This window comes from Hyperolius riggenbachi, chromosome 9 (genome assembly GCF_040937935.1).
Source record: "Hyperolius riggenbachi isolate aHypRig1 chromosome 9, aHypRig1.pri, whole genome shotgun sequence".
NCBI classification, from domain to species: Eukaryota; Metazoa; Chordata; class Amphibia; order Anura; family Hyperoliidae; genus Hyperolius; species Hyperolius riggenbachi.
Window position 1 is genome coordinate 80,613,436 of NC_090654.1, and position 13,931 is coordinate 80,627,366.

Genomic DNA, 13,931 nt, shown 5'->3' on the forward strand with positions numbered 1-13,931 from the left:
CGCAGGGGCTATTGTAACGCTCATGCTTTCAGGAAGGGCATTTCTGACCTATTAAAGGAGTATGTATTTATGCACTGCCTGATGAGTTGGGATCAGGAGATGCCGGTAATGAAACTACTAGTAATATAATATTACTGATTGACTTACCCGGCGCCCTCTTCTCACACTAATCTCTCGCCTAGTACCCAACACTAACCCTCCCTCCTTGTGCCTAACACTAATGCCCCTCCTAATGCCTAATATTAACCTCCCCTCCTGATACCTAACACTAACTAGCCATTTGGATGCTACTTACGATTGGCTAGTGCTGGTTGCAGTGGAACCATAGCCAATCAGCTAGTAATAGCAGACCGGCTACTATCGAGTGCTCAACTTACCACCTTGGGTGCTGGAGAGGGGCGCCCAAACCACCTGCTTTGCTATACCCTACCTATTACCCTCTCTCTGTCTATGGAAAGGGGAGGAGCACATGAGTAGTGTAGCATTAGTCAAGGTTTACAATGCAGGAAAGATGCAAGACATCACAGGGACATCATTTCAGAGATATGCAAAGCAAAATTTAAAGGGGCCTCAACTCAAGCTCGCATGAAGCCAGCGGTTAAACACGACACCTTCAAAAATGACAGAGGGATGACACATACTTTCAATGTACTTTGAGTAAAAAGACAGGCTCCATTCCCTACTGAATTAGCAAGAAACGGGACACACATTAAAATCAGGACATCTCAGGAATGGAGGGACAGATATGGCAGCCTGACCTGTGTTTTGCAGTCCATAGTGGAACACCGATTATTATTGTACAGCACACCGTCATGGCAAAGCTCTTACCTTCAATGGTGGCTCTCTTGGGCAGGATGGTGATAGCGCCTTCTGCCACATCTGTCAAGTGACTTATCGGTCCGAGTTTGGTCCCCCAGCTGTCTGATCCCACCCAGATGAAGTGTCCCACTCTTTCGGCTCTCTTCACTGCAGCCAAAACCTGTCTGGGGAAGATGAACAAGCCGAGTAACAGTCTTGACTGCCTCATAAGTCACCAATGAACATTTCAAAGAAGACCTCAGAGCTCAGACTAAAAAGTTGGCCACAATTTTTCGGCAAGATACACTTTCCAGCCAAATACATGGCCATGCTACTGATGTTCTTTTATATCCTCCGTTACAACTCTCAAGTTTTACCTAATCCAGAATGATACAAATTCATATCTAGCATCAATGACAGGATGCAGAAGTCTTACTTACAATGAGTAGAGCAGCATGTAATAATTACATACAATTCTTTAATTACATACAGTTTAGTGAATACACCCCAATGAGTGGAAAATGACCTGAAAAAGGTAACAGTGAATAGGAGGAGCCCAGTCAGTGCACTATACATTGTATTTTTCTTGTGTTACTGTCAGTTACAATAAGCAGTACAAATCTGACAGGACATTTTTAACTAATCCATATCCTCATGGTGGATTCAAAAGGTTTTCTTTATTCTCAAAAACATTTAATGAACGGCAATTGTTCTGTCCAACCGCCAAAATAGTGTGCAATTGAATAGGAAGGTTGGCCAACATCTCTGAACAGATTTTTTTCCAGGGATTGCTTTTGTAAAGAGTAATGGAGATACTGAGAATCCCCCATGAGGAGATAGACTATTTCAAAACCTGTCAGAGTTATCAGAATTGTACTGTCTACTGTAAACAACTGCAACAAATTGGAGACTCTTGGAGAAATGTAAATCTTAACCACTTCAGCCTTTAGTCGTTTTCACTTTATGCATCTGAGCAATTTTCACCTCCCATTCATTAGCCTATAACTTTATCACTACTTATCACAATGAACTGATCTACCGTATATCTTGTTTTTTCCGCCACCAATTAGGCTTTCTTTGGGGGGTACATTTTGCTAAGAGCCACTTTACTGTAAATGCATTTTAACAGGAAGAATAAGAAAAAAACGGAAAAAATTCATTATTTCTCAGTTTTCAGCCATTATAGTTTTAAAATAATACATGCCTCCATAATTAAAACTCACGTATTGTATTTACCCATATGTCCCGGTTATTACACCATTAAATTTATGTTCCTATCACAATGTGTGGCGACAATATTTTATTTGGAAATAAAGGTGCATTTTTTCCGTTTTGCATCTATCATTAGTTACAAGTTTAAAAAAAAAAAATAGAAATATTTCATCTTTACATTGATATTTAAAAAGTTTAGACCCTTAGGTAAATATTTACATGTTTTTTTTTTTAATTGTAATGTTTTTTGTTTTTTTTTCAGGGATGGTCGTAGTCAGCCAACTTCGCTACGCTGGAACTACGCGTATTTTTACGCAAATACGCTTCGCAATCTACGGCTCCGAAATCAGCCACTTCGCTACGTTAGCATACGACTACGCATTAAAATACGCTAGCTTCATGTATTGCGTAGCGTAGTTGATGCGACCGCTTATGCCCTTATGCGGAAAAATTTCCGCAATAATCTGCTAACTATGCGCATACACAAACTAATATAAGCATACATTCCAACATCCAATGCGGAATTGTATGCGTACAAAGGCCAATAAAATTTCTGCGCATGCGCAATGACCCATATAAATGTAGTTACCGCACGCGTAGTTGACTTCTCAATACATACGTCAACTACGCATAGCGGGACTACGACTACGCGGAAATGCGTACGTGTAGTTCTTAAACTTCGCCTACGAACTACGATGCGTAGTTGTGTACTACGAAGCGTAGATTCGCGCTGGCGTAGTTTACGAGCAACCCTGTTTTTTTTGTATTAAACATTTTATTTGGGTATTTTTGGGAGGGTGGGATGTAAACCATAGTTTTAGAATGTAAATGTGTCTTGAGTTTTATTTTTTTTCACTTTTAGTTGTAGTTTTACTTTTTGGCCACAAGATGGCGGCCATGAGTTTGTTTACATGACGTCACTCTAAGTGTAACACACGCTTAGAGCGACGCATGGGGTACGTTACAGCCAGAAAAAGCGAAGCTTCCGAGAGAAGCTGTCGCTTTTTCAGCAGGGGAGAGGAATCCGTGATCGGGCACCATAGCCCGATTCACTGTATGCCAGGCTAACGAACCGCGGGCGGGAGCACGCGCATGCACGTGCGCGATCGGCCGAGGGAGCGCGCGGACGCGCACATGGCCTCCTGGGCGTAGCTAGTACGTCCAGGAGGCCAAAGTAGTTAAAAGTATGTGTACACATGTATTTTAAATTTATAAATGTTTACGGTAGAGGTCCTTTAAAGCAGCCATGACAGACATATTATCCCATGAAAAAAACAACACATATTATATAAGTAGATACATACTTATTCTACTTAAATAACAAATGTAGTGGGCTGTCCACATGTTGATTTCAGTGCATTTTATATAGTAAATAAAATGAAACCAGTTTCAGGCATTTTCCATCTTTACTGTCTTTGACTGAAGCCAATCCTGATGCAATTTCCACCCGTACTTTTTTTCTCTCCTGGAAACTGCACTGTCATGACTAGCTTGCTTTGTAAACACACATGAGTACATCACAGATCGAATTTCAGCAGCATCACACTGAACTGCCTCAGGCAATCAGTGAGGAGCAGGAATGTGGGAGGAGAGATAATAAGCTTCCCTCACCTTGGCAATCTACCAAATAGAGCCATGCTGACTGAGATAAGATTTATTACAGCAATGCAGGGTCAGGTTGTAGACTGCATAATAAACACAGAGCAGCGGGTAAATAGAATTTGATTTTATGGCTGACATTTTATGGAGTTCTCTATTAAGTAGTTCCATGTTTGTATTATGATACAGTAAGATTAGTATTTCAGCCCAATTATAGGAACAATTGAGGAGTAAATTGGAATGGTACTTTTTCCTCTTTATTTCTATAGAAGTAACGTAGAGAGCTGAGCACTAGAGACTGTAAGGAGTGTAAGATAATCAGATTCATGTGACAAAGTCACCAGCGTTCACTGGTGACATTGTGGTACAAAGTGATCTTGTTACACAACACGAGATGTCAACCATGCAATTTCTCTCTTTGTAATTCATTCTTGACACCAGACACAGGCAAGTCAATACGCAGGGATGAGATGCAACAGATGAAAGGTACTGAAGACCAAAGAGAGTCGGCATAGACAGCTAACAAAATAGCTGCTAATTGCTTCTGTCTTTAGATCGCTAATGGCCTTCCTTCCCACCATGCCGGGCTGAGCTGATTGAGAGGAGAGCTCACCTTGGCGTGTTTTTCCATTTACGATGCATTTTGTGTTATTATTGTAAAAAAAATGACCCAACAATCATTACTGATAAAACGTTTTCACTGGAATTAATCTCCTGTTCCATGCTGTTATTATTATTATTGATACCAAATAAGCTTGTGTGTAAGCTGCCACATGTATCCATAGTAAATAAGGATAACCCTAACCAACGTTTCAGTCTGAGGCCCATGTACATGGCATAGCCAGCAGGTTAGGGGAAAGTGAAGAGTTACAAAATAACAAAACCACAGTAAATAAGCTCAACGCAATCATTTTGATAATGGCATATAAATGACATAAGATACATAATAAGAAACATGGAGTTATATTCAGTAATCTTTATGGGGGTTATGCTAAACTACATACTGTAACGCCTGTTTTGCAAATAGCATTAAAGAAGCGAAAATAAAAACCCTCAAAAAACGTATGATATAATTATATGTAGTATGGATACGGGTTTAGAACATTAGCAGCAAAGAAATGAGTCTCATTATTTTATTTTCAGTTATATCATTTTTTATAGCATTGCATCATACTGTCACAGTTGCCGTTTTAGAACCTCATTCTGTCTTTTAAGCTATAAAACAAAGCAGAAATAACGACCCTTTGAACTTTCCTGTAGTAACACCTTATCTCAAGCTGTCTCTCACTGTTTCTTAACTGTTTAAGTGCTTCAGAAAACAGGACTGTATTCCACCCAGTGGGTTGAATACTGTAGCTCAGAGAAGCTATTTTACATAGATAACAACTGAAGTTTTTTTTAACTCTTCCTGTACTGGAAAACAATATGAGACTCCTTTCTTTGCTACTAATTTTCTATTTCTTAGCTGTACTACACATACAATACATTCCCTCATAAGTTTATTTTTTCGCTTCATGTTTGCTTTAAGTCAACAAGCTAGAGGGTTCTTGGTGGAGGCTGCCAGTCAAGGAACTCTGTGCTGAAAAATGTGTTTACAGGCTCCCTGAAGTGTCAGTGTGACATCCGGAGCGCCTATCCCCTCTCCCTGGAAGCCGCTCTGCCATGCATCGTGTCATTGTCCCTCCTCCATAGCAACAGCATGCGTTGTGAGGCTGTAGCCTTGATATGCGTCTGTACAGCACTGAACCCTGCACTTTCACCCCGATCCCTACAGATAACTGTCACTATGCATGCGAGCGCAGCTTTACTCACAGTATTCATCAAGCCCTATGTAAATTCTGTCATAGATAACCTGATGGCAGCAGAGTAGCAATAGGGGATGCAGCGTCTAAAACTGTACCAGGACACCTGGAATCGAGTTCCCACCTAGTGCACTCTATCAGCCTGGGCTTCCCCCTCTTATAGTCATTGTGACATTCTCTATCTGTGCTGTGGAAAGCAGGTTGTAGTGCTGTATGTCGTGTGATCATTGTGTATAGAGTGCTTGTGGCGTGGGGAAGAGTAAAATTCACACTGGACCTCATGGCTCAGACACTAGGCCACTGCCCAACTGCTGTTGCAGCTTCAGCCCTGTGGAAAGATTGTGTAGACGTGCGGTTGTCACTACTTGTCCTTTACCTGATGTCGTTGTCATCAACAGCAAAGACCACCACTGCTCGAGCCTGCGGCGTCTCCAGCAGTTGCCGAACCAGCTTGTCGTAGTCGCCAGCCTTGCGGTCACTGGGAATTTTCAATGACTGAGCAATGCAGAGTCCACCTGTAGAGAGAGCAAGAGAGGAAAAGTCAGTGATCGCCAGTGCTTGTTGACGTACTTTACACATTCCTAGTCTTTCCTTTCTACAGCCGAACAGCTTAAGGTAGTCATACATCTAGCGATGATGGGCAGATTGAACCAAGAGAGAAATCTCTCTGTAATTGAATCTGATTAGAGCGAGATCTGTCAGCTGCCAATACACAGCAGGCCAATTCCCAATCAAGTTCAAGCTGAAATTCAGCCGGAATCAGCCTTGTGACGCCGCCTCGCCAGCCCAACGCTGCCCCCTCCCCCCCAAAGTGTAATGTGCCCTTACCCCCCCCCCCCCCCCCCCAGTGCACTTTACATTGCCTCTCTGTAGCTGCCGCTTATCCTCCTCTGGCTCCGGGCTGCGTCCTTTGTCCATACACGCACCCCACATGGTTGTCAGCGTACACATGGGCGTGCGTGTGATGTCACACATGGGCCCACATTACTCTGGCAATCACATGGGGCGCGTATATGGCCGGAGGACAGTGCCCAAAGCCAGCTGCAGACACAGACAGGCAATGTATAGTGCACTAGGCACCGGGGGGGGGGGGACATTGTACATTAGGGGGGACAGCATCAGGGGTTTCATTGCATTTATTGCTCTTTCCAATATCGCTCCCCATTACCGCCGCGCACCTAAACGACCAAGTCAGTCCTACATCTTGCAGTATGTCCGATCGTTTATGCGACCAATTTCGGCCCAGTCATGCACTTGGTGGCACTGATTTTCATCCGATTCGATTAAAATAATTGAATCGGATGATTGATCGACTGCCAAATCGACACAACTGCAGAAGGGAGCTTTAAATAACCAAAAAGAGGCAGATCCGGAGTTCATATTATAAAGAAATAAACAGAGGAAATAAGTTTTATCACACATTTGTTTACCGATGCTTTTTAGGACTGGCGTTCATTTCTGTAAGACAAGGAAGCTTGCACAGATTTATGCCTTTAATGCTAGATCTGGCAAGCAGTACCCCTAGTATAACTCACACATAGATTTCAGCGTCTTCCCAAGTAAAGACAGGGATTCCTCGATTCCTCGCGCTTCACGTCAAGTATAAACTTTTATGAGAACGCATTAAACTCCCGGAGGGACTGCGGAGAATTTAATGCAATTTAATTAAAGTTGATACTTGAGCGTTTATGACGTGCAGTTTGCTGTCTTGCATTGTTTTAGGAGCCTTTAACCTTAAAAGACTTACCGTGGCTCTCTTCCAGCGATTACAAGACAGTACATCAGGACATCTTACGAGCAGTGCGTTTTCTGGCTACTACACATAATGGCAATTCCTCTATAAAGCGTGAAAAATCACAGGTTTTGTTGCATTCAGTGGTGGACTGAGATGATCAGATTATTACGAGGGTCTTCTGGAAAGTAATAGCCATTTTCAATTAATCAATTTAGGAAACATTTTAGTTGCGACACACTGGGCCCAATCCGTTATACTTTTTCTTCTGAGTTTTCATCTAGGTGATATTTTCACATCATATATCAATAAAAAGCCTTTTAAAGTACCAGCAAGCAAGAAAGTACTTCCCCCGGTACACTTACCTTGGGAGTTGGAAGCCTCTGGATCCTAATTAGGCTTTCCCGTCCTAAACTTCGGCAATCCAGTGCTGGAAGCCCCCGAATGCCGGGAAAGTACCTACCAATGCAGGCGCAGTAGCAGCTTTCTGATCGGGCTCAGGTGGAAATAGCCAAGCCTTGCTCCCGCGCAGTAGAGTGGACCTGATCGGGCTCGGCTATTTCCACCTTAGCCCAACCGGAAAGCCGTGGATGGTAAATATTCTAGATGCTTCTGTACTTGAACCACAGCTGACATCCTTGTTGGCTGTGGTTTTTGGGGGCCAGTGCTGGATCCTGTTGTCTGACAGTCCCCCCATAGCGTTCCCTGACCTTTTAGTGGACCCCTTCCCATGCTCTCCCACGGGCCTCCCATTGAACCATCACAACTTCCGACATGCCTCCATAGAAGAACCACAGCTTCCTGCATGCCCCCATAAAGGCACCACAGCACCCAGTAAGCCCACATAGAATAATGCACCACAGCTCCCAGCGTGCCTGTCATTGAGGCACCACAGCTGACTCTGCGTGGGGGACATCTGGGTCACCCCAGAATAGATCCGGGGCACGTGCCACTGATCTTTGGGGCTAGCAATGCCCCTGACGCTGCTGAACAGTTACTGGCCTTCTGTAGACATGTGACAAGTGGTATAGGGAAAAAAGAGGTTAACCTGACCGGTGCAAGTTGAATCACACAGAAAGAATACTTTGTGTGGCAAATAAAAGCGAACGGCAGTTAATTTATGGATGACCCTCCTATATCTATTACATTAGAAGCAGACCGGATTCGCTTTAACAACACATGGTAAGGAATTCACTATTGCAATAACCACATATAAAAACGTAAAATCCATCTTCAAGTACGCTTCAAGTTGAAGAAGAGCTGCTATGCAGAGGATGACAGGAGACAGACTCAAGTATGCACACTATCTGTATAAAAATGCATGCATGGAATACAATTAATGACTGCATTACAGCAGAAAATAGTTTTATTATGTTGGACTGGAATGTGGCTGTTAAAATATTAATCCGTCCTTTTTTGAGAAGGAGTCTCCAACACCCTTTAGGTTTATGAAGTCTGTCCCAGTGATTTTATTACTGTCCCAGCCCAGCCTTCATCCACATCTGCTCTCTGGATGGCCAGACCGGCCCTTTCCTACATCAGCGCTGCAGCGTCTGGCGTTTTTCTTTACGCTCGCCAGTCATCCCATCTCGGAACGTTCCATCGCCTCCTCTCTGCGGGCCCTGATACCGCTCGCTACATTCCCAATCTAATCATTCGCTGCTACATTAATTCACTCGCCGGATCTGCTTAGTTGCTTCCTACGTCCGGCCTAATTGGATTATTAATTAAGTGAAATAGAGACGAATTATTTTTTCCCACTGATTTGGCAGAAAAGATCCTCTTGACGAAGGTTTTTTCGTCGGGTTGGATGGCAACGAGGGAGGTTTAGAAGAGACGATCTGTGTTTAATTAGAATAACTTGTGTCTATTGAATTGATCAGCCTAATGTGTTACTTTCAAACCATATTAGATTTTTTGCTTCCATTTGAAACTCAACCGTTCCCTGGTGTTAATTAGATGATACAACATTATCACGCTCATTTTCATAGTGCAGGAGTGAGGTATAGCAATCTATAGTCACTAACTTTCATCCAGTCAGGGTAGATCCAAAACAACTCTGATTAGCAGTGACACTTAAAGAGAGATTCAAGCCCGCACTTGCAATTTCGTATCCTCTTCACCCTGTCTATTACTATACCCTCAAACACTATCTATACTCACCTAAAATTCAAGGTTAAATGGAACCCGGGGTGAGAAACATATGAAGGCTGACATATACATTTTCTTTAAAACATAGTGCATTGCCTGGCTGTCCTGCTGATCCTCTGCCTCTAATGCCCCTTGCACACTTGCACGCGGCATTGCTCCACGTAGCACTTCCCCGCTGCATCCCTGCCACAAGGACCATGCAGGTCTATAGAGACATGCACAGTTTGCGTAATGCACATTTTGCCTGAAGTACCAAAATTGCAGCAATCCTGACTCAAAGGGCCTGGTTCACTAACTCAGTTAGCATGTCTTAAGGCTTTGGGCGTGCTAACTAGGATGCTAAGTACTTAGCACACACAAAGCTTCAACAGATCGCGCCCAAAGCTTACCGCTGTGCGTGAAATGTCGCACCCACTGTGCTGGAAACATTGCACCCGGTGCGCCCTAAACGTTGCACTAATGCGACGTTTCGGGCGCACCCAATACGCTGTTTTGGGCGCACCACGCAGCGCTAAGCTTTGCGCGCAAAGTCAATGGTTTGTGCATGCAAAACTTTGCGTGCACCATTTTGCGCGCACAGCCGCTTAGCATGCGAAAATCCACTTAGCACTGCAGTGCTCACACTTGGCACCGGTTAGTGAATCAAGCCCAAAGTCTGCAGCATGTTATTGCATGATCTGAATGAAGGAGATGAGTGTCGTGGGCACCATGTTCCTTTCCAGAAGTTATTGTGGGAGGCCAGGATCCTGCAAAGACATGGCAATCTACCTCCAAGAGCTGACAGAGCCTAGGACAGAAGCTCTGGAATGGGTGCCATCACTGCACCCTTTGGGTATCCCAGTGTTTTTTTTTTTTTTGCTTGTTTTTTTTTTTTTTTTTAATGCATATTGAGCTCACTTTGGGGTTAGTTGGAAAAGGGGTGGGGGGTTTTATAGTATAATTGGCCTACATTCACTAAACTTATCTCCTGTCTAATAACGTTTCGAGAGTTATCACCATGGTGATGAGGAATGTAGTACTCAGGAAACATTTACCCCAGGCAAACCTAAAGTTAACTCTTCTGTCTTTAAGTTAAGATGAGATCTCTAAAGTTAACTTTATGTTCCTGGTTCGTTAATGTTCCTGCACCAGTGGGAATGCATAAAAATGGACGCAATGCGACCCTCCGACCGCGAGGTTGGTAAACACGCAAATAGCTGGTGGCGGGGGACTAGAGCAGCAGTAAGTGACTACGAGGGCACAGGATGGCTGCATGGGGCTGGTAGAAGCCCAGTTATGATCTTCTTTATCCATAAAAAATTAGTTGCACAGAACACTATGTGAGGTGATGAGGAGAGACAACTACTGCAGGGAGATCTTACCATGGTGGAAGAAGAGGAGACACAATTACAGCAGGAAAAAGTTACCATGGTAGAGGAGGAGACACAAATACTGCAGAAAAATGTCACTATCGTGGGAGAGGAGGCGATTGCTGGAGGAAAAAGTCCTCAAAGTGGAAGAGGTGGAGACACAATTACTTGAGGACAAAGTCATCATGGTAGAAGGGGCAAAGACAAGCACTGCAGGAAAAAAATCACCATGGGGGAGAGGAGGAGACAATTACTGCTGGAAAAAGTCACCAGTGGTGGGAGAAGTGAGCACAGCAGGGGAATATTAATATGGTTGGAGGAGACACAATCACTGCAGGAGAATCTCACCATGGTGAGAGAAGTGGATAGACAACTACTGCAGGAGAATCTCACTGTGATGGGAGAAGTGGAGACACAACCACTGCAAGGGAATCTTACCATTGTGGGAGAGGAGGAGGCATAATCATTGCAGGGGAATCTCACCATGGTGGGTGAGGTGGAGAGAAAACTACTGCAGGAGAATCTCACCATAGTGGGAGAGGTGGAGACACAACCGCTGCAAGGGAATCTCACCATAGTGGGAGAGGTGGAGACACAACCGCTGCAAGGGAATCTCACCATAGTGGGAGAGGTGGAGACACAACCACTGCAAGGGAATCTCACCATAGTGGGAGAGGTGGAGACACAACCACTGCAAGGGAATCTCACCATAGTGGGAGAGGTGGAGAGAAAACTACTGCAAGGGAATCTCACCATGGTGGGTGAGGTGGAGAGAAAACTACTGCAAGGGAATATCACCATAGTGGGAGAGGTGAAGACACAACCGCTGCAAGGGAATCTCACCATAGTGGGAGAGGTGGAGACACAACCGCTGCAAGGGAATCTCACCATAGTGGGAGAGGTGGAGACACAACCACTGCAAGGGAATCTCACCATTGTGGGAGAGGAGAAGACAAAATCACTGCAGGGGATTCTCACCATGGTGGGATAGGTAGGGAGACAACTACTGCAGTGAAAGGCTCACCATGGTGGGAGAGGTGGAGAGACAGCCACTGCAGGAGAATCTCACCATGGTGGAGACACAACCACTGCAAGGGAATCTCGTCATGGTGGGACAGGAAGAGACACAATCACTGCGGGATAATCTCATCATGGTGGGAGAAGTGGAAAGACAACCACTGCAGTAGAATCTCACCATGGTGGAAGAGGGGGAGAGACAACTACTGCAATGAAATCTCCCCATGGTAGGAGTGGAAGAGACACAAACCATTGCAGCAAATTCTTACCATTGTGAGGACAAAAACACAACCTCATTCAGGAAAGTCTGACCATTGTGGAAGGGGAGGAGGCTGAGGGAAGTTGTGCTTGTTGGGGCAGCATGGTGTCATAGTGGTGAGCACTCTCATCTTGCAGAGCTGGGTCCCTAGTTCGAATCCCAACCAGGGAACTAGCTGCACTGAGTTTGTATGTTCCCTCAGTTACTTCAGTTTTCTCCCACATTCCAAAAACATACAGATAAGGTCATTGGCTCCCCCTTAATCGGCCCAAGACTATGATACATACATTACACGATACATAAATAGACATATGACTATGATAGGGATTAGATTGTAAGCCCCTCTGAGGGACAGTTAGTAACAACACAATATACTATGTACAGCGCTGTGCAAGACGTTGGCATTATATAAATATTAACAATAATAAAAAAATATTATGAATAATAATAAAAGTCAATCAAAAAGTGTATTTTCAATTTTTAGGTAGAGTTGGCCTTTAATTTGCACCGTTCAGCTTAAATGCCTATTTTCCCCTTTAATTCCTTGAGATCAACTCGGTGTCTGAGCCCCTGCTGTAGCGTGTCCTCTGGCTGTGTTATGTAACGCCAGCACTGGTTCCTGCTGCTCTCTCCCGGCTTCTCCTTCTAATGTGCTGGGCTGCTTCTCATCCCTGGAAGATCTATTTTTACATCTGCTGGAATTTTTGCAGGCTGCTGATGCTTGGATTTCTTTCGCACACACTGGCATTGGGGAATAAGGGGGCTTCTGCTGACAGTGGCATGTGAGACCCCCTCACCAGTGTAGTTCTGCTCGCTGTTTGATCTCTGCAAAGCTTTGATCATGTTTCCTGCTGCGCTGCTCACTGGGGTCCTTCCGTTCTACTTCCAAAATTTCATGTCCGTCACTTTTTTATTCCCTCCTTGCTATCATGTCCCAAAAAAATTAATGAGGAGACTAGTTTCTCTGATGCCCGAAAAATAAGCCTCTGCATTTTCTTAAAGCTCAATTCAGCCCACCGCTTTTTTTTTAATAAGCCTTGTACAGCAGATGTAATTGCATTTCATACATGAAGACTTGATTTCAAAAGACTTCCAGCGATTAGAGGAAATACATTCGGAGAGACGCTGACAATATACCCGTTATCCTTTTACTTGTTATGTGGAAAAAGCAAGTCTGAACTCATCAGCTTCAGCACTGAGAGCCCCGCCCACTTACTGTGCTGAGTAAACTCTGCTGCTGCTTTTTTTTCTGTTCATAACTTATGTTATATGCATTTTAAATTACTTTTTAAAATGCATAATAAGAGAATTAACTGATTAAACTCCTATTTATGTAGGGACAATAAAAGCATGCTGGATTTTTATATAAGCACAGCCTACACTACCACCTACAAACCTTTGGACCCATAAAATATAAAGAGAGAGCCTAGCCTGGTACTTTGCAGGGAGATAAAGAGTTACTGTGGCCCTGTTTTGTAAAGGTGTGCACACACACATAACGAATTCCTAGCACAAATTTAGACACGCCCCTTGGCTACAGCAAAACTACATATACTGTTGCTATGGGAAAGGGAGGAGGGACAACAATGTGTCAGCCAATGGTGTGACTTACGGCTGGCGGGGTAATGAGGGGCACAATGCACTTGGCCAGCACTGCCTTGTCTGAGTTTTTGTCAATACTTGCACAGACTGGTAAGCAGATGGCCATGTTTGCAAAGTTCGTAAACAGAACTGGAGCTGGTTAAAAAAGTTAAAAGAAAGCTTACTCTCTAACTAACCGATAAACAGCAAGCAAAAATATATGCAGGAAATATGAACAATATACAGTACAACATTCAGCAGACAAATAACAAGGACATAACGCACAAGCGAAGTGTCAAAAACTAGGGAAAACAGACCAACGAATCAGGGACAGGGACTAGGAACAGAATTATCCAGTACACCCAGTATCTCTCGGTCCTTGGAGCAAAATAATCTGGCAAGGCCTGAGACTTACAAAAACCTAAAATAGG

At 43.9% G+C, this 13,931-nt stretch overlaps 1 protein-coding gene across 2 annotated transcripts in view; it reads right to left on the reverse strand.

The window, feature by feature from the left end:
* GRM7 (glutamate metabotropic receptor 7) overlaps positions 1–13,931 on the reverse strand; it is a 730,291-nt gene that overhangs the window by 380,991 nt on the left and 335,369 nt on the right. For both annotated transcript variants that reach the window (XM_068253109.1, XM_068253110.1), the window contains exons 3-4: positions 5,788–5,926; positions 829–983 (exon numbers count right to left, since the gene is read on the reverse strand). In XM_068253109.1, the coding sequence (XP_068109210.1) occupies positions 829–983; positions 5,788–5,926 (294 nt within the window). The remainder of the gene's footprint in view (positions 1–828; positions 984–5,787; positions 5,927–13,931) is intronic.